The sequence below is a fragment of the Muntiacus reevesi genome, chromosome 4 (genome assembly GCF_963930625.1).
Source record: "Muntiacus reevesi chromosome 4, mMunRee1.1, whole genome shotgun sequence".
Lineage (NCBI taxonomy): Eukaryota > Metazoa > Chordata > Mammalia > Artiodactyla > Cervidae > Muntiacus > Muntiacus reevesi.
This window is the reverse complement of record NC_089252.1, coordinates 106,984,956-107,004,545: the sequence shown is the minus strand read 5'-3', so window position 1 is coordinate 107,004,545 and position 19,590 is coordinate 106,984,956. Positions and strand designations below refer to the sequence as shown.

General features: G+C 54.4%; 2 protein-coding genes and 1 pseudogene across 5 annotated transcripts; 1 reads left to right on the top strand and 2 right to left on the bottom strand.

Annotated features, from left to right (window-relative positions):
- Positions 1–923: 923 nt before the first annotated feature.
- On the bottom strand, positions 924–1,077 carry LOC136166204 (large ribosomal subunit protein eL39-like; annotated as a pseudogene).
- A 2,702-nt stretch (positions 1,078–3,779) lies between these two features.
- On the bottom strand, positions 3,780–11,556 carry RRP9 (ribosomal RNA processing 9, U3 small nucleolar RNA binding protein). The gene is made up of 15 exons (XM_065935355.1): positions 11,416–11,556; positions 11,062–11,144; positions 7,884–7,993; positions 7,437–7,504; positions 7,313–7,354; positions 6,974–7,100; positions 6,246–6,370; positions 6,071–6,163; positions 5,567–5,667; positions 5,348–5,482; positions 5,200–5,262; positions 4,838–4,983; positions 4,676–4,755; positions 4,040–4,113; positions 3,780–3,946 (listed from the first exon to the last, which is right to left on the bottom strand). The coding sequence occupies exons 1-15, from the start codon at positions 11,500–11,502 to the stop codon at positions 3,853–3,855; spliced, it is 1,428 nt and encodes a 475-aa protein (XP_065791427.1). The 5' UTR covers positions 11,503–11,556; the 3' UTR covers positions 3,780–3,852.
- Positions 11,557–11,944: 388 nt separating this feature from the next.
- Positions 11,945–19,570, top strand: PARP3 (poly(ADP-ribose) polymerase family member 3). Of its 4 annotated transcripts, none has more exons than XM_065933578.1 (11): positions 11,945–12,082; positions 12,968–13,157; positions 13,530–13,655; positions 13,877–14,065; positions 14,225–14,357; positions 14,444–14,670; positions 14,899–15,048; positions 15,256–15,342; positions 15,589–15,766; positions 16,938–17,093; positions 17,528–19,570. In XM_065933578.1, the coding sequence occupies exons 2-11, from the start codon at positions 12,975–12,977 to the stop codon at positions 17,695–17,697; spliced, it is 1,599 nt and encodes a 532-aa protein (XP_065789650.1). In that variant the 5' UTR covers positions 11,945–12,082; positions 12,968–12,974; the 3' UTR covers positions 17,698–19,570. The 4 variants fall into 4 exon arrangements, with proteins under 4 accessions (XP_065789650.1, XP_065789652.1, XP_065789649.1 ...); XM_065933580.1 differs by lacking the exon at positions 11,945–12,082 and adding an exon at positions 12,150–12,325 and having other exon boundaries at positions 12,973–13,157; XM_065933577.1 differs by lacking the exon at positions 11,945–12,082 and adding an exon at positions 12,152–12,325.
- The last annotated feature ends 20 nt before the right edge of the window (positions 19,571–19,590 follow it).

Genomic DNA, 19,590 nt, shown 5'->3' with positions numbered 1-19,590 from the left:
AGCTTTATATCAGCTTTGCTTTAGTTTTTGTTTAGGTCTATGATCCATCTTGAATTAATTTATTTTTGGCTATGATGTTAGATAGGGGTCAAGTTTTCTGTTCCATTGAAAAATACATTTCCTAAAAAAAAAAAAAAAGAAAAATACATTTCCTTTCTGCATTGACTTAGCTTGGTACATAAAAAAAATCAATAAACTGTGTAAATGTGAGTCTATTTCTGGCTTCTCTATTCTGTATCATTGATCTGTTTGTCTCTTCTTACATTCTTCTTACCTGTCCTGATTACTGTAATTTTATCGTTTTTCAAGACAATAAGTCTTGAAATTAGATAATATATCTCCTTCAACTTTGCAATTTGGTATCAAGAATTTCACAACTTCTCATACAGTTGATTTCTATATACTGTAACCCTCGAATCTTTCAATTTCAGGTATGCTTTTAATTTTTATTAACAGCTTTGTTAGAATGTATAAAAATGCAGATGCTATACAATTCATCCCCTTAAAGTACATGGTTCAGTGGTTTTAAATTTTTTAATGTTTCGGCTGCGTCGAGTCTTACTTATGGCACACGGGGACTCTGTTGCGGTGTGGGGGCTTCTCTCTAGTTGTGCTCACCAGCTGGGTAGTTGTGTGTGGGCTCGGTTGCCCTGCTGCATGTGGGATCTTTGTTCCCTGACCAGGGATCAGACCTGCATCCCCTGATGGGAATGTGGGTTCTTTTTTTTTTTAATGTTTCACATACTTATTACTGAGCAAACGGATCCCTAGTGAGGAAACGCCCACAGCCAAACATTCCATTTCTCCCATAAAATACTCATGAGTTGTTCAGACAGTGGTGATGTTCTCATTGCTGTGATTCCCTTAAGATGCACGTGAACTTGACACAGCATAAATGCTTGCCACTTCACATGTGAGACTCCTTATATCCCCAGCTTGGATCTTCTCCCGCATCCTCTCTTGGAGCTTTGCCTTATTTTATTACCAGTTTTCATTCGAATCCACTAGGGAATGGGATGATTGTTTTTGTTTCCTGGCCAGAAATCGCCTGACCCTGCAAGTCTTGTGAGAAGACATAGCGAGGAGCAAATTCAATCGAACATAAGATAGAATGGCAGAGAAAAGACCGAAAGGCGGATTCTTAACCACTGGATCACCAGGGAAGTCTGTATTCGATGGTTTTTTAGTATATTCACAGATACATGCACACAATACCATGAGTATCTTGCATGTTTGCTAAATTTCCTTATTCCTGTATTTTTTGGGGGGGGTAGCCTGGGGGGGTGCCTGTAGGCCAGTTGGGGGATCTGGAGGTGAGGCATCCTCAGTGACTTGGGCAGGCTTCCTGATGGAACCTGTGGTTAGTGGGATCCTATCCTTTGATGTTTTAAGCCCTACCTGCTGTTCTTTCAGCCCCTCCCCACCCTTAGGTCAAACTGGTCACCTGTTTTAGGAATGAGAAACGCACACCTCAGTGACCCTGGGGCTGTGATCTGAGGAAGTCCCAGGGCCTCATGATGACCAGGTGGGTCTGCAGAGGACAGAAATAGGCAGAGCCAGGAAGGGCCCCAGCTGGTGTCTTTTGCCTGGTTCAGAGCTACAAAGCCAAGAGTTTCAGAGCCAAGAGTTTCTACAGTGGCTCACCTCACCCTCACCTGTGGTCTTGAGTCGTGAGGGGTGGAAGACAGGAGAGCTCTTGAGCCCATTGGAGGGGGAGGTGGGAAGCACCTCCCCCTGAGTCACATGGCTTCATATTATAAAACAGAGCAGTTAGCCCACTGCCTGCTCAGCTTCTCTGCCACTGCTGGACACTGCAGACTAAAGTCTTGATCCTCCTCCTCGATCCTGCTTTCCCCACTTGGTCTTCCTCATCTTCATAAATGTCACCACTGCCTACTATGTTGCCACCTTCATCTCACTGCACAATCAACACATCAACAAGATCTGGTGACTTCTCCAAACACATCCCAAACAGCTGTCTCCCCGTTCCTGCCGCTGGGCCCTCTCACGCCTCCATCACCTCTTACCGGCTATTACTATAGCTTCCTAAGTGGCCACCCTTCTTCCCCCAAACCTCTACTAATTAATTCTCCACACAGCAGCGAGTTGTTTTGTCTTTACTGCGAACCAGCTCATTTTATGTTTTTGCTTTCAATCCTCTCATGACTTCCCATTGCCTGGAAGGAAGGGAGCGAGGGAGAAAGGGAGGGAGAGTCCAACTACAGTCTCAGCTGACCAAGGCCGAGAATAGAAGCCATAGAAGGGATTATTTTCAGTTTAAATTCCAAGGGCATTTATTTTAGTTCTCCCTGGGAATGTGCTAATGGAAAAGGGGTTTGTGGATTAAGGGGCATCTCTGTATTACTTGCAATATTGTTCAGGAGGTGTGTATCCCATCATTGAGCTCAATTTAAGGTGGGGACATAGGGAGTGAATTCTAGTAACATCCTCTGACCCATAACAAGATTTTCAGGGATTCAGTCTGAACCCGACCCTTCAGGCCCCAAGAGAATGAAAGGAGCAGCTCTGTCCAAGGGCGAGGCCTGGGGGGATGGGAGGGGGGGTGCAGTCACTGCCGCTTGAGAACCACAGGCTCAGCTGTTGGACTCCAGGCATTAAAGCAAAGGTATGGGCAGAATCCTTAACATTCTCACTTTCCACTGATTTTCCACTGAGGAGGCGGCTTCACTGCATTGCTACCTCTCCAGTCAAGCCTCTCCATCTTCTCTTTACTCCACCCCACAGCAGGAGCTGAATTATCCAGTGAAATCAGGAGAATGAACATTCCTTTGACATGCTTACCTGGCAGGGGCATTGCTCACAGGAGTCATGCAGCCTGGCTGTCATTGGGACCAAGGGCAGAGCTATTCCCACCTCTGACCCTGGTCCCCAAGCAGTGAGCAATGCAGGGTCCCACCTCCACCCGACTCCCACCCCAAGGGCAGTCTGGCTCCTAAAGCTTCCCGACCTGACCTGAGTGGGGCAGATCAGCCTGACTTGTAGGAATATGTCCATGATGATCTGTTGGGACAACAGTTTCTTTTAATTTTTATTTATTTATTTTTGGCCGTGCTGAGTCTTCGTTACTGTGTGGGCTTTTCTCTAGTTGTGCCAAGCAGGGACAACCCTCTAGTTGCGGTGCTCAGGCTCTTCACTGCATTGGCTTCTCTCGTTGTGGAGCGCAGGCTCTTGGGTGAGCAGGCTCCAGTAGTTGCGGTTCCCAGACTCTAGAGCACAGGCTCAGTAGCTGTGGTGCACAAGCTGGAGAAGGAAATGGCAACCCACTCCAGTATTCTTGCCTGGAGAATCCCATGGACAGAGGAGCCTGGCAGGCCATGGTCCACAGGGTCGCAGAGTCAGACACGACCGAAGCGACTAAGCTCGCAAGCATGCACAGGCTTAGCTGCTCTGCAGCATGTGGGATCTTCCCGGACCAGGGATTGAACCCGTCTCTTGCAAATGGCAGCGGATTCTTTACCACTGAGCCACCAGGGAAGCCCCCTGATTGTCTTTCTCTCAGTCCTCAGACCCCACAGCCAGCCCTTTACAGACAATGGACAGCCACAGCTTCTTAGCTGAGGGGTCAGTAGCTTCTGACCCCAATGAGCCCAGAGCAGGGGGTGGGAAGCTGGCCTAGTGAGGTCACAGGGGACACTCATGGTCCAGGAGCCAGAAGCCAGCTAAGGGTCCCATCCCCAAATTCCCTGGAAAGGCTAAAGCCCCTAGGCCTTAGTAAGCCATCTCTGCCCTCCCCACCCAGGAAGCTGGAGGAGACAAGGCCCAAAAGAGGAGACTTTTAATACAAAGAAAGCGGGGATGACCCAGGGAGAACTTAAATAAAGGGGATGGGTGTCAGGAGCCAGCAGTCGGGGGCCTGGGGGCCCTGCGGAGAGGGATGATGCAGACAGAGTTCCGGGCCTCTTTGATCCGCCACCACCGGCCAAGCCTGCGGGAGGGAGGGATGCCGCTGAGGCCAGGCCCAGCGCTCGGCAGTGTCCACCTTTGTTCCCACCCTCATCCCCCAAGGCGTGCCTCATACCTGTGCTCCTGCCCCACCCCAGCCACCAGGAAGTCCCCGGCACTGGAGAACTTGAGGCTGTTGATAAAGCCCACCTGAGAAGAGGGAAGGACAACACAGTGAGATATGAGAAGAGACCCTCCACCACAGCCCCAGCATCACAGTCAAAGGTCCACCCTGCTCTGCCCTCTGCCGCCTTGGCCTCAGCCTCCACATCTGTGAGATGGGGAAAGGAGATTACAGGCCTTGCAGAGAGTTTGTGGGGAGACAGTGTGCACCAGGAGCCTGACTCCTGGCTCAGGAAACTCCATGACCAAGCCCTGAACTGCCACTCTGCCATAGGCTGCCCCAAGTCCACACGCTAGCCTGGCATTCAGCCCGGCACCAGTCATGCAGAGCCCATCACAGGGCCAGGCCCTCTGTGCTCTGCGCACACTTCCCTGCCTTGTACCCCAGCACCCAGGACAGGGCCTGGGGCTCCTTTGGGAGGGGAGTGGAGGCAGAGAAGGGAGAGTTTCTGCAGGCCCTGTATTAGGAGCTGGGGCTACGAAAAGTCACAGCTGGCCCTGCCCTGAGGAACCACCCTTCTGTCAGGAAAAGACTGCTAAGAGGCTTTGGAGAGTGGTAAAGACAGGCTGGTATTCAAGCCCCACTCACCAGGGGGATGTCGTAGAGAAGGTCAAGCTGCCGGAAGCCCTCTCCACATTGCCAGAGCCGCACAGAATTGTTGTGGGAGCCTGGGAGACAGGGAAGACAGTGAGCAACCCCCTCAGCACCCCACCCTGGGATACCCTCCTCTCTGCCCCACAGGACACCCACCTGTGGCCACAAGGTCTGTGTTGAGCAGAGCTGCCACTGCCGATACCCAGAAGGGCTGCTCCAAGCCCGGCTCCCCCCGCAGCCCATGGGCTTCACGCTGCAGGGCAAGTGGCCGCTTCTTAGAGAGGCCCCACAGGGCCACGGAACTGTGGGCAGGGAGCAGGGTCAGTGAGAGCTTAGGGGCAGGGCAGAGGGCCACACGGCAGGAAGGGACTGAGTGCACACCTGCCACGCGGAGCAGACAGGTGCGCTCTCTGCCTCAACGTCCCCACCTATGCAAAGGGGCTACTCCAGCTCCCGACCAGGGGGATTTTCTATGCGGCAAGCCTGGGGCAGGGGCAGGGGCAGGAAGCAGCTCCTACCCGTCATCTGCGCCCGACACCATATGCTCCTCGTTGATGAGTTGGATGCTGTCGATGGAGCCCCTGAAAAAGGAGCCGTGAGGGGCATGGCCCAGCCTCACCCACAGCCCAGGCTGCCCCCCACGCTGGGCACAGCCGGCCGCCTTACTGGTGGCCATAGAAGACAAGCTGGGACTCCTCGGGGATCTTCCACACACGCACGGTCCCGTCCCGGCCCCCGGCGGTCACACAGCACTCCCTGCTCAGAGCATCTAGTGCAGCCACGGCGTCCTGGTGCCCGAAGCTGGAGCAGGGGACAGATGGAGGATGAGGTCATCTGTAACCCTGAACACACACATGTGCATGCCCTCTCCCCAGGCACACTCACAGCGTCTCCACGTAGGAGTTCTCCGCCACATTCCACACCTTCACAGAGCGGTCATGGGACGTGCTGTAGAGCTGGTGGGTGCCTCTGCGGAACGCCAGTCCCTGGGGGTTCATGGAAAGAGGGAAGAAGGGGACCTGGGCTACAGCAGGCGAGACAGAGGTCAGGCCCAGGGAGGACATCCTGAAAAGCACGTCCTATGGCACAGGAAGCCAGCCGTCCTCGTGAGTGCTCTGTGGGGCTCTATGTGGAGCCAGAGGTACACTCACTTGCCCTTGTCAAGCAAGTACAGACTCCTCAGAGGCCTCCTTCTCCCTAGGTAAGCTCGACTCAATCTCCCCCAGCTCTTCCCCATTGCTTCCCCGTTTCTGTCCTATACACCAAAGTGCAGGTTCTATGAGGATGAGGACCGTCTGCGTCAATCATGCTATTCCCTGGAGCCCAGCACCAAGCCTGGCCCACTCGGGGGCTTGAGAAATGTCCACTAAAGGAGGCCCAGCTCCTTACCGACACAGCGTCCCGGTGTCCCGTGAAGGTGTACAGGTGCTGGCAGCTCTGGGCCTCCCAAATGAGAATGAGTTTGCTGCGGTCGCCTGAAGCCTATAGGGACAAGGACAATGGCCAGAGGCACCCACTGTGTGCCCACACCTCTCACCCACCCCCCAGGCCAACGCAGCCTTACCAAGTACTTGCCGTCAGAAGAGATGGCCATGCAGAGGACATGGGTGCTGTGGCCGGGGGGCTGCCCCTCGGCGCCCTTCTTGGCTCGAGGGATCACATGAAGTTTCCGTCCACTCTCCACGCTCCCTGGCACCAAGGGGAAGACAGATGCTACTAGGACTGGGGTAGGTGTCTGGCAGCCCCCTTCAAGGGCCCCATGGGACCGTAGAAAAAGTCCTGGCCTCAGGTCAGAAGATCTGGCTCAGCCACATGAGCCCCTGGACAAGTCACCCCAGTTTCCTCATCTGTTAAGTGGTGCCAGTAATCCCAAAGGGCAGCCAGGAAGCCCGGAAAGTCCTTGGGACTGATGGGGCGAGTTCTTCCTGTTACTACTGTGGGTGGAGGACGCCAGCCCTCAGCGGCCAAAGGCTGGGAACCCAGGAGGACCAGGAACTCAATCCCAGGGCTGTACGGAACCTCAAGCATCCTCTAGTCCAACCACCCACCTACAGCATCAATTCCATCATCCCGCCTCCCCTCCATCTCCGATGACAGTCACAGGGAGTTCATAAAGCCCCACTCCTGGGCAGACACTTCCACCATCACCCAGAAAACACCTCTCAGGGAGCAAACCTGCCTCCAGAAGCTTTCCCCATCAGGCCTCCATCCTCCCTGCTTATTCCCTCCTCCCCAGACCAGTCCTCCCAGATCATCCCTCGGGGCTGCACCCCAACCCAGGCACTCACTCACACTTAATAATGGTGCAGTCTTTGGCAGCAGAAAAGATGGCCAGGTCGTCAGGGGTGACAACCAAACACGTGATAGACAGCTGGTGACCCCGTAAGATTCGAATGTCAGCCAGGTCTGGGACCTGGATCTAGGCAGGCAGGGGCTGGGTCACTGCGACTGGGAGCAGAAAGGCCCCCGTCCACACATAAACACACACACACACACACACACACACACACGGCCAGGTGCCCACTGCGTTCCACAGCAGAGGCCACACAGCCTGAGTCCCCAGCTGGGCCATCTGCCCACCAACCCGGGTGATTCCCTCCAATCTGACACCAAAGTGCCCTGTCCACTCACCTCCTTTGCCACTGACTTCTGCAGCCTGCCCCTCTGCTCGAGCTGCGTGGAAAGGAGAGGAATGAGATCCCAGAAGCAGACCAATCCCATCCCTTCCCTGCCACCAGTTTCCCTCCACACTTACCACATCCTCCTTCAGCCTCCCTGCCACCTGGTCCTCCTCAAATTCGCGGGCCTCAGCCTTCTCCTCCTCTGTATAGGACAGAGGAGCCCAAGTAAACCCAGGCCAAGACCTCACTTTTCCCTTCCCATCCCAACCTGCCGCCTCAGTCCTAGGCCCTGAACACTTGGGCTGTGCCCCATGGAAGTTCAGGCCACCTTGGGCAAAGGCGGGGGTGGGGGTGGGGGTGGGCGGGGAGGGCCGGATGATGCCCACCCTCTAGCTTTGATTATCAGATCAGTCTAAAGCCCCACGAAGCCTGGCCCGCCCGAGGAGGGCCATTAGAGCTCGCGGCCACCCTCCCATAGGGCAGCCAGCACCTGCAGCCCGGGCTGCCCACCAGGCGCCTGCGTCAGTCACCCACCAGGGGGCACAGGCCATGCCCCTCACCTGCCCAGCCCACAGGCTCACCTTGCTGCCTGAGCTGCTCAAGGTAGACCTTGGCCAAGCGCAGCTTCTTCTCCTGTGCCGTCTCCTCCAGCTCCTCTTCCTCCTCCTCCTCAGTCCTCCTGGGAGCTAGACTGTGGGCAGGAGCGGGCTGGGTTTGAGGAGGTTCGGCCCGCTCCTCTGGCCACTAGGACTCTGCCTCCTCACTGCTTTCCCTGCCACTTGACCACCTCCATCCCTGCCAGCCCTCATGGCCAGTGAGCATACACACAGAAAACTGAAAAAAGACGTGACTTACCAAACTGAAAGGGCCCGCCCAGGGACCAACATAAGGGTGAAAATAGACCCTAAACCCAAAGACATAACTGTGAAATCACTCAACTCTGGAGGGAAAGAGAAGGTTCTATAGGTCCAAGAAAAATCAGATCATGTTCAAAGGGTCAAGAACTAAAATGACTCCAGACATCCTTCAACACCAGCCCTGAGAGCAGGAAACAAAGGAGCTGCATACACAAGATTTGGAGTAAAATGCTAACCACTGGAATGGCATGCCAAATGAAACCATCAATGATGAACGAAGATATTTTCAGGTGTACAAGGTGCTAGAGAATTGGTCCCTTCTCCTCCTCTTAAGGATGGAGGGTGTGCTTCCCAAACGAGAAGAGTGACCTAAGAATGGGGAAGGTGTGAAAGTGTTAGCTGCTCAGTCATGTTTGACTCTTTGCAACCTCATGGACTGTAGCCCACCAGGCTCTTCTGTTCACAGAATTCTCTGTGAATACTGAGAGTGGGTTGCCATCCCCTTCTGAAGGGAACGCCGAAGTGGGTTGGGAATACTGAAAAATACTAAAGTAGGCTGCCATTCCCTTCTCCAGGGGAGCTTTCCGACCCAGGGATAGAACCTAGGTCTCCTGCATCACAGGCTGATTCTTTACTGTCTGAGTCAGGCATGGGAGACATGAAACAGAAGATCCAACGTGGAAAGCAGAAAAGGTAGATCTCAAAACAAGAACCACCCCCAGACACAAGGGAGCCGCCAACCCAGATCTGACGTGAGGAATCAAGAGGCAGACACACTGGGACTATCATCGCCCCATCCTCACTGCTGAAGCACCATCCTCTACCCTGAGGATGGGATTCCAGGTGAAGCTTGACTGGGTCTGGCTTGATCTTGAGAAGATCTTGATTTCCCCTCCACACCCCTCACTTAAGATGAGTCCTATGCTGACTTGCTCCTTGGAGCTGGAGGTAAGTCATGGGAACTCAGAAGCAGAAAATCCAGGGCTGCCTGTTCCCTCTGATCATGTGCCTGCAGATATCTAGTCCCTGTCAGGTACCCCGACCGTTTCCAAGACTCGTCCATGACCTTGCCCACAGCTTCCCCAGAAGGGACATTGGAAATTCTCAAGGAAGTCAAGGCCTCATGCTCTTGAGACCAGTTAGTACCCAGCGCCCAGCAAGTCTTCAGCTGACATGGTTGGTGCTGCCCTTCTCTCATACAACCAAGGTCTACACGTCTACTCAGTTTACAAAAAGGAATAAATCTTTGTTTAGGGTTCGCACATAGGAGATGGAACTCCAAAGAAAATCAAGAGAAACATACACCATTATAATTCCACTCATATAACGTTCTGGAAAAGGAAAAATTCTAAGGACAGCAGTTACCAGGGGGGAGAGAGAGAGGAACTGACTACAAAGGAGCCAGGGGGAATTTTGGAGGGTGGTAAAACCCTTCTATATCTTCATAGTGGTGGCAGTTTATATGAGTCTGTTACAACTCACAGAAAGGTACACTAAGAAACAAATATCACTGTATGTAAATTACATCTGAATCAGAAAAGAAAAAAAAAAGGAGATAAAGAAAAAGGAAGGAAACCAAAGAAATTATTAACTCAGGTCAGGAATGGCAGTTGGGTCTTCTACGTTTCTGCACAGGTCTAGTTCTGGTGGGTGCACAGAGGTCCATCATTTCATCATTACTGTCTATGGTACAATTACATTTCATTAACTCTTCTGTAGCTAATAAATTTCACAACACATTTTAAAAACATTTAAAAGTGCTTCACACAGGGCCTGGCACACACCCACAATAACCTCACGACTACAAAAAGTAAAGAAACTCCTGCGAGCAGGTTAAAAACAACATGTACTCAACATTGAGAAGCAGAATTTCTAAAGCCAACTTTAAAAAAATAATAATTTAACATTTCAATTTAGTTAGTTTTTGGCTGCAGTAGGTCTTTGTTGCTGTGCGTGAGCTTTTTCTAGGTGTAACACGTGGGTACTATTCTCTAGCTGTGGTACATGAGCTTCTCAGTGTGGTGACTTCTCTGAAGAGCACAGGCTCTAGGTCGTGTGGGCTCAGTAGTTGTGGCACACAGTCTTAGTTGCCCTGTGGCATGTGGAATCTTCCCAGACCAGGGAATGAACCCACATTGGCAGGGGGATTCTTCTTAGCCACTGGACCACCAGGGAAGTCCTCTTAAACCCAACTATTAAGGAAGGCACCGGGATTTCCTGGTGTGACAGCTTCCATTCCACAAGGTCGGGCCTGACACCTTGCTAGCCCTCTCTGAAATCCGCAGTATGTTTCACCCCCACCACCTGCAGAACGAGGAGGTACACAAAGCCCTTCACAATCTGGATGCATGCACCACCTGCCCTTCCACCCTCTCCATCTTCCATTTAGCCCATTTAACCCCTAGACTTTTCTCTGATCCCTGAATGCCTTCCCCAGCTCTCCAAAAGGAAGCCCTCCTGATCTCTCCAAGCCTTATTTAAACTCCCCTTCTCTGTTCCCACAACACACAGCTCTAAGATACACCTCCCATTACAACACACTGTCTTCACCTGCCTGCTCATCTCTGTTCTCAAAACAATGAAACTAGTGTCTGGCACTCTCAGTAACTGAAATTGTGAAGAACTAGCAAGCATTTCTTATATCCCCCCCTTGCCTGGAGTTCAGCTCCCTGTCACGAGCCAGGAAAGTTCAGCAGGTCTCCCATTGGGACTGGGGGTCCTCCCCACACAGAGACCCTGCTGAGAAGGAAAGGACAGTTCTCAGGGTCAGAAAGTGGAGGAAAGAGTCAAGACCTGAGATCCTGGGTTCTGGTCCAGTTCTAGCACCCCTTCAACTGAGGATTCCTTCCATACACCATGGGTCCCAGGGTTCCTTTCCACTAGGTGGAAAAAAAGAGCTCACCTCTCACTCTCCGAGTCGCTCGAGATCTCCTCATTCATCTTGCCGCCACCCTTGGACTTGCCCTTGTCCCCAGAGGAGTCGCCCTGGGAATTATAGAATACGTTTTTGGTCAGGGGTCCCAACCACTCGGGCTCTGACCAAGAGTCCCTTAGGGTCCCTCGAGTGCCACTGGGAAAGGCGGTGGCCCCTGGCTAAAGTGAAAGCCTTTTCAGGATTTGACGCACAGAGAAAGGGACGAAGCTGACTCCAAACCGGGTCCCGGGGGTGAGGGGACCGGGGCCGGGACTCCCGGATGGGATTAGGGTGGTCCCAATAGGCGGGATAGAGCCCCGCCTGCCAAAGAGCCATGCTCACCTTTCGCCGCCGCTTGCCGGCCCCCGCACCAGCCCCGGCCCCTGAGGCCGGCTTTCCCCTCTTACGAGCCACCCCTGTCGCCGACATGCTGCCCACGGTGCGTGTTGCAGTCAGCCGCTGGAGACCTCACGTGGCGGCTAAACCCGGGCAGTCCCACCAGACTCCCCGCAGGGATAGGCTCCCACCGCCCTGTAGGTCCCGCCTCCCACAGCTCTATTGGGTCCTTGGATAGGTTCTGCCACGCCCCCAAGCGCCCATAGGGTAAATGCAGGTGGCCCCGCCTCCTAAAGCTCCTATAGGCTCCCGCGCTCCGGCTCAGAAGGTAAAGGAAGCAAGCCTTTTTCCGGCGCTTCCGGCCAACGACTGTGGCGCATGCGCCCCGCCGCTGACTGACGTCTGAAGAGGGGTCGGACTCCGATGCCTTCTCTGTGTTTGCGCCCCTTGGACGCTCGGGGGCGTCAGAGATGCAGGGTTCCTTTCCCTGGACCGTGACTCCTCCCGGTCAGGGGCGGGGGCCAGGGTGAGAGTCTGACTCCCTAGTAACGGGGGGAGAGGGAGCCAGGCAGTCCCTGGGAGAGGAAGGCAATGCCTGCACCTGCGGCCAAGGTCACTTGACAAACCGGTGGACACGTATTGCATGGCTCAGGCGAGATGTGCAACGCTAACGGTGCGTCAGTCCCCTGGGCTTTGGCTGTGTCCAGATCAAGTGTCCACCCATCCATGGGACAGGCTGCCCCTCCTCGGCCTGCCCAGCCTCTGACTCACCAGACTGGTGACCAAATAACTGGAAATCTACCCACACCCAGTTCACCCCTGCTCCCCTAAGGCTTACAGAGGGTTGTTAGAATTGACTGCCTAGGAGGTACTGACCGGGTGGCCACCACTTCTGCCAGGTCCCTGCTTCTCTTAGGTGAGTGCCCTATGGCCCTGCCCACAACCCTCCACAGGGCAGGGCAGGGCAGGGTGGGTGTGACTGGCTTTTACCCTCTGGCAGTTCAGTGCCACTGGTCTAGGACCCAGACTGGCATCCCAGAAGTCTTGAGTCTGCTGGGAAGAGTTTCTGTGGTACTGGGTCCCAAGCTCTGGAGAGACAGAGCTGGCCTCAGGAGTGCTGCCCCCGGGAGCCACTGCCCACTCTCCTCCATAGCTGGGGTGACTCAGCCCAGCAGCCATGCCAGGTCCAAGTCAGCTGAGAAGGGGGAGGGACAGAGAGTGCTCTGCGAGGAGGAGTCCAGAAGTGGGAGGGGGGAGATTTTCCTTTCACTTTCCCTTCCACCTCAGTATACACAGGAGAGCTAGAGAGGGTGGAGAGCCCCTCTTCCTTAATCAAACTGGGAAGACTGTACAGAGGCCGGGCCTGGCCCCAGTGACTAGAGAAAGGGGTGTATCTGGGGTGCAGAGATCTGGTTTTGGTCAGGGACCAGGAGAGGAGGGGGAAATGGAGGCAGAGGGAGGTTACCAAAGGCAAACTCAGGGTGGGGCAAGTTGGTGCTGTGCCAGCCAGGTCAGGTACAAAGGCCGTGGAGGTCTGAGGGACTCCTCTGTGCCACAGAACAGCCATGGCTCCAAAGCGCAAGCTCCAAGTGCAGCATGAGGGTCCTGAGAAGAAGAAGGGGCGACAGGGGGCAGAAGAGGAGGACAGTTTCCGTTCCACTGCTGAGGCCCTCAAGGCCGCGCCCACAGAGAAGTGCATAGCCCGAGTGGACCCCTCATGTCCACTCAGCTGCAACCCTGGAACCCAGGTAAGCTGTAGTCCCCGGTCAGTCCCGATGCCTGCTCCCTCCTGGGTACAAGGACACTCAGACCTGCTCCCCACCCCCTTGGCTCTGGCCAGGTGGTTCCAGGCCCCCAAGAAAGCTGTGTTCTCCCGAGACCCCAGAGGTCAGGCAGGGCTATAGCCCATCAGATCCAGGCAGGTCATGTCTGCTTTTCAGACCACAGGGCAAGCCCCTGAGCTTCTCAGGCTTTCCCCTACCACATTTAAGGCAGGGTTCCTGGATAGGGCCTCCTCTGATGCCCCAGTGCAGTCTGATTCCTGGCAGCGTCCAGCCAGGTACCCCAGGGGTGGCCTGAGCCAGCCTGCCCTCCCTGCACTGCACCCCCTCTGGCCACAGGTCCATGAAGACTATGACTGTACCCTGAACCAAACCAACATTGGGAACAACAACAACAAGTTCTACATCATCCAACTGCTGGAAGAAGGTGACTGCTTCTTCTGCTGGAACCGCTGGGGACGCGTGGTGAGTGCCACCCACCCATCCTGTGCCCACCTCCTCCCCAGCTCTCCCTGCTCAATGCATGCCTTCTGCCCCCAAGGGTCCCCACAGCTTACTCAGGCCGAAAAGCCACAGCCACTGACTGTGGCCCTGCCCCACCTCTGACACCCAGGGGCACTTGGCACAGGCTGGCACAACAGAGGCCAGCAAGCATTTATGGCGGGCACTGTGGCTGTCGCTTCCAGGGAGAGGTGGGCCAGTCCAAGCTCAGCCGCTTCGTGTCACTGGAGGATGCGAAGAAGGACTTTGAGAAGAAATTTCGGGACAAGACCAAGAACAGCTGGGCAGAGCGGGACCACTTTGTGGCCCACCCCGGCAAGTATACGCTTATCGAAGTGCAGAGAGACGACGAGGCCCAGGAAGTCGTGGTGAAGGTGAAGTGGTCAGGGAGGGAGGGTGGGCCTGGGCCGAGGGAGGGGACCACTACTGCCTGGCTGTGCACCCAGGACAGGCCTCGCTCTCTAGCCTCGACCTGCTCTGGCTGCAGGTGCCCAGCCCAGCTGCTTCTGCCCATATGCGTCCTCTACCCCTAGGTGGACGGAGGCCCAGTGAGGGCCGTGGTTCAGCAGGTGCGGCCCTGCTCCTTGGACGCAGCCACACAGAAGCTCATCACCAACATCTTCAGCAAGGACATGTTTCAGAATGCCATGGCCCTCATGAACCTGGGTGAGGAGTGGGGGGCAGGCAGGGTAGCAGGGGCCTGAGGGTGGCAAGGCTGCGAGGCAGTCTCCCCACTCTCCCCATCCCCCCAGATGTGAAGAAGATGCCACTGGGGAAGTTGAGCAAGCAGCAGATCGCCCGGGGGTTCGAGGCCTTGGAGGCAGTGGAGGCGGCCCTGAAAGCCCCCACAGACGGTGGGCGCAGCCTAGAGGAACTGTCCTCCCACTTCTACACTGTCATTCCCCACAACTTCGGCCGCAGCCGGCCCCCACCCATCAACTCCCCTGAGCTTCTGCAGGCCAAGAAGGACATGTTGCTGGTGAGGGCTGGCAGGTTACAAAGCAGACAGACGGGGCAAGGGAGATGGGGGACAGAGAGATGGACTGTGACGAGCAGGCCGAAGGACAGAGGAGGGGAAAGCCAGGCAGATAGATGGGGTGCGGCTGAGTAGGTAAGACACACAGGTGGGGCAGCCATGGTCCTAGTCAGGTGGGAAGGTGAGGGAGGCTCAAGGGGACAGCCAGGCTGCCAATGCCCATCCCCTTAGGTGCTGGCGGACATCGAGCTGGCTCAGACCCTGCAGGCAGCCCCCGAGGAGATAAAGAAAGTGGAGGAGGTGCCGCACCCACTGGACCGAGATTACCAGCTCCTCAAGTGCCAGCTCCAGCTGCTGGACCCAGAGATGCCTGAGTACAAGGTGGGCTGGGCCCCGCAGAGGAGCTGAGCTAGCAGTGGGCACGGTTCCTCTGCCTGTCTGCCCTCCAGGTGCCCAGAGGGGTCCCTCGCCCTGGGCCTTCTCTCGCTGTGTCTCCAGGCCCTGAGGAGAGCCCTGGGACTGGGGGACAAGAGGAGGTGGGTCCACATGTCTCTTGCTCTTGACACCCAACTTCTGCTGTCCCTGCAGGTGATACATGCCTACTTAAAACAGACTAGCAACAGCTTCAGGCCCCCTGCTCTTCAACACGTTTGGAAAGTGGACCGAGAAGGGGAGGTGAGGGAGAGTCCCCCCATTACCACTACCTTCTCCCTGAGAGAGATGGCCTTGGCTTACCCACTCCTTAGGGAGTAGGCTGAGCCACTGTGACCAGTTTCCACCGGGCCTAGGTCTTGTGCATGTGTGCATGAGTATGTGACTGGTTGGGGGGCCCTTGGCCTTGGTTATCTCCTCTGATGGCAGACAGAAGCACCTGAGCTTGTGGGGCATGACTCTCCTGCTTCCCACCTCCCCCCACCCCAGGGAGATCGGTTCCAGGTCCATGCCAAGCTGGGTAATCGGAAGCTACTGTGGCATGGCACCAACGTGGCTGTGGTGGCTGCCATCCTTACCAGTGGGCTCCGCATTATGCCACATTCTGGAGGCCGTGTTGGCAAGGGCATCTACTTCGCCTCAGAGAACCGCAAGTCGGCTGGCTATGGTGAGGTGTCCCTCGGGGCCAAGTCCTGAGTGGGCATGGGGACGCTGAGGAGCACGGGGCCCAGTGCTTGTCCAATTGGTGGTGGACCCAGGAGAGGATCTCTTGGATGCTTACTGACTTGAGAGCTCAGTGGGGAATCCTGGCGGTTAGGGGACTCAGGAGGCATCCGGTGGTCAGGACAGCTTCCCGGGGGAGGCAATGTGAATAGGATGAAGGTGCCAACCTGACCTGGGGAGGGGGTCGGTGAAAGAGGAGCCTTTGAGGTAAAGTAGCCCAGGGGTGGCACGAAGCTGGGAGGCTGCAGCAGATCAGCATCTCTGAGCACAGCCTGATAACAAAGCTTAGAGAAAATGCCTGGTGTGGATGGGGGCTTGGGGCCCAGGACGATCAAAGGAACCTCTTCAGAGAAAGATGGGGGGTACAGTTGAACCTGGCTGCAGCCACAGGGAGGGTGGCTAAGGTCAGAGGCTGCTGGGAGGCTGTGTTCCCATCCAGGCCAACTATGATGGGCACCCACTCCAGGGCAGTGGATGGAGGAGAGAAGCCAGGAGAGGAGTATGTGAGAGGTGGGATGGGCAGCGTGTGGGAAAGGGTGGAGGGTGTCTCTGATGACCCCCAAGTTTCTGTCCAGAGGTGTCCTCACTGAGCTGATCTCCCTATACTGGCTCCTCAGTCCAGGTTGACCGCATTATTGGAGACCACCACCTGCCCCAACTCAGGAGAATAAGGTCGGAGGAGTCATCTAAGAACAGATGGGGCTGAAGGTTGCTCAAGGCCTGGGAGCCCACTAGGAGGGCAGAAGAGCCTAAGAAGGAGAGGAGGGTGGCCTCAGGAGATCTTTGTAAGAGGATCCCAGGATAGAGGGTGAAGAAGGCCAGTGGCAAAATCAGCAGAGCAGGCTAGAAGAGCCCCTGCCCCAGATATGGTCACTGAAAGGCCATTACTGACCTTGGTGAGGGTGGCAGAGGCCTGGCCTCTGAGCTGAGAGGAGAAAAGAGGCAGGAAGGGACAAGGAGCCTGGAGAAATGGTGGGAGGAAGGATGGAAGAAGGATGAGCACTTTTCTGGGCCTGGGCAGCAAAGCCAAAGGAGATAACAATGCAGCAGAGAGCGGCCCAGGGAGTCGGGCAGAGGGCCAGTCTGCCTACCCTGAGCCTTCCTGTGTCCCTCAGTTACTGGCATGTCCTGCGGGGCCCATCGCATTGGCTACATGTTCCTGGGTGAGGTGGCACTGGGCAGAGAGTACCACATCACCGTCGACGAGCCCAGCTTGAAGCAGCCACCCTCTGGCTTTGACAGTGTCATTGCCCGTGGCCACACAGAGCCTGGTGAGTCTCAGGAAGCTGGACAGGCCTAAGGATAGAGGTGAGGCTGAGATGAAGCAGGATGCTTTCAGAGAGAAGGTGAGCAGGAAAGGGACTGTGAAGAAGGACAAGAAGAAGCCGGCTTCCTCACCGTAGTCCTTCACTTTGTCATTCAACATACGCTCACTGATTCAACAGATCATTCCTGGGCACCCAGGAGGGCTTCAAAGAAGAGGTGTCATTGACTGAGTGTGGAAAGATGAGCAAGCATTTTCCAGGCAGAGAAATGGGGGAGGAGATTCCAGGCAGAAGGCCCACCCTGTGCAGCAGTTTGGAGGTTGGGTGGGGGGAACGAGTGGGCACTCCCTATGACAGAAGAGCATAGGGGGTAGGACTAACTGGTAAAGCCAAGGACCAGCGGCCCTTGGGTCACCCATGGCCTTTGCTGTGCCCTGCAGATCCAACCCAGGACACCGAGCTGGAGCTAGATGGCCAGCGAGTAGTGGTGCCCCAGGGCCAGCCCATGCCCTGCCCAGAGTTCAGAAGCTCCAGCTTTTCCCAGAGTGAATATCTCATCTACCAGGAGAGCCAGTGCCGCCTGCGCTACCTGCTAGAGATTCACCTCTGAGCTGTCCGCCCAACCCTCCTGCCTCCTGCCAGGAGCTCGACCATCATCCTCAATCCCATATCCACTTCCTGCTCTCACATCTCCCTCCTGTGTTCCAGTCATCCCCTCTCCGTTGGTTCTGGCATGGTTGTGGCCTCAGTCTCACCTCCTAAGGTGATGGGTGTGATGAACTACAACACGAATGCAGCAGCCTATTCAAGGCTGTGTAGTTAGAGGGGCACAAACTGAAAGTGGGTGGGTCCCACATCCACCCAGGCCATCCACTCTGGCCTAACTGTCCATCCAAGAGAGGTGAGATGATGAATTTCCCTGGCGGTCCAGTGGTTAAGACTCTGCTTTCATTGCAGGGTGCACAGGTTCGACCCCTGGTTGGGGAACTAAGATTCCACAAGATGTGTGGCAAAAAATAAATGAATAAACAAGAGAGGTAGGCTGCACGTCAGGCATGCACAGGCAAGTTTATTAAACATTGTATTGGCGTACTCCCTGGCCTCTGCCTGTCTGTGCCATAGCTGCGCCAGGCCCGGGCCTCCTTGCTCTCCAGGGCAACTCGCCACACCGCACAGCATTTCCAGCCCCACTCCAGGGAGTGACCACTCACACTCACATAGTCGTACACACACTCCCACCCACTGTGGTCGCAGTCTATGTTGGTCCTTGCAACAGCTGCCCTCCTCTGATCATTGAGCCTCTGAAAGGGACCCTTCCCATCCACCCAGAGCTGTTAGTCATGTGGGGACCCATCTGGTGATTCTTCAGTCCAGACACAGTCAGGCAAATCAAGCATTTCCCGTGCCCTGCCACCAAACACCCATGTGTGTCTTTTATCTATTATAAATGAGTTGAGAATATTTGTGAGGGGCTCAACTCTGCTGTCATGAAAGGAATGGTAATTATCACCCCAGGTTACTCTGTCCACAAACGAGGGGAGCAGACCCTAGATAGCAGGTCAGGATCCAGTGCTGGGTCATACCCTGCATTTTGTTGTCATTCTCTTTGATTTCCTTTAATCTGAAACCATTTTTGAGCATTTTCTTTTCCCTCCATAACTTTTGACACTCCTAAAGAGTACAGGTCAGTTGTTTTATAGACTCTCTCAGTTCACGTTTGTCTGATATTTTGCAGTAATTAGATTCAGGCATTGCAGTTTGGCAGGAGCATCACGTGAATGACATGTCCTTGGTGGACTATATTAGGAGGGACATATCCCATCCTTGGTGATGTAACTTTGTTTGCTCAAAGTTGTGTCTACCAGGTTGTTCCACTAGAAGTTATCATTTCCCCCATTTGTAATTGATCAGTAATCTGTGGGGAAATATTTTGAGGTGTAAATGCCCCATTCCTTATCAACTTTCACCTGTTAGCTTTTACATACATTTAGTGATGATTTTTACCTGAAATTGATGACTTTAATGAATTTTTGCTAAGATGGTTGCAAATTTATATCTAATTCCATCATTTCTTCTATATTTATTAATAACAGTCACCTTTCTTTCCTTACTATCAGTATGGACCTGTGGGTTCCGATTATATTCAGTGGGTTCCAATCCATTATAGTTACTGTTTTGATCCTCAGATTGTCCCTGCTTTGGCCAGCAGAAGGTCCTTCAGGCTAACTCCTGTGTCTACACCATTTTGTGAGCACTTCCCTATGTTCTGATTATCACATGATGTTCCAGGCTCATCTTGTACAAACCTAGAATCAGCCATTTCTCCACAGGGGTTCCCTAGAGCAGGGGATGATATTGAGAATCCAAGATCTGGGCAGAGGTATGCTCTTTGAAATTGCGTGTCATTGCTTTTAAGTCCTGGTAGCAAAGAGGACTAGGAAATATGTACATGTAAATAAACACATCTCTCTCTGTTTCTCCAATTCCAATGTGTCCTTCCATT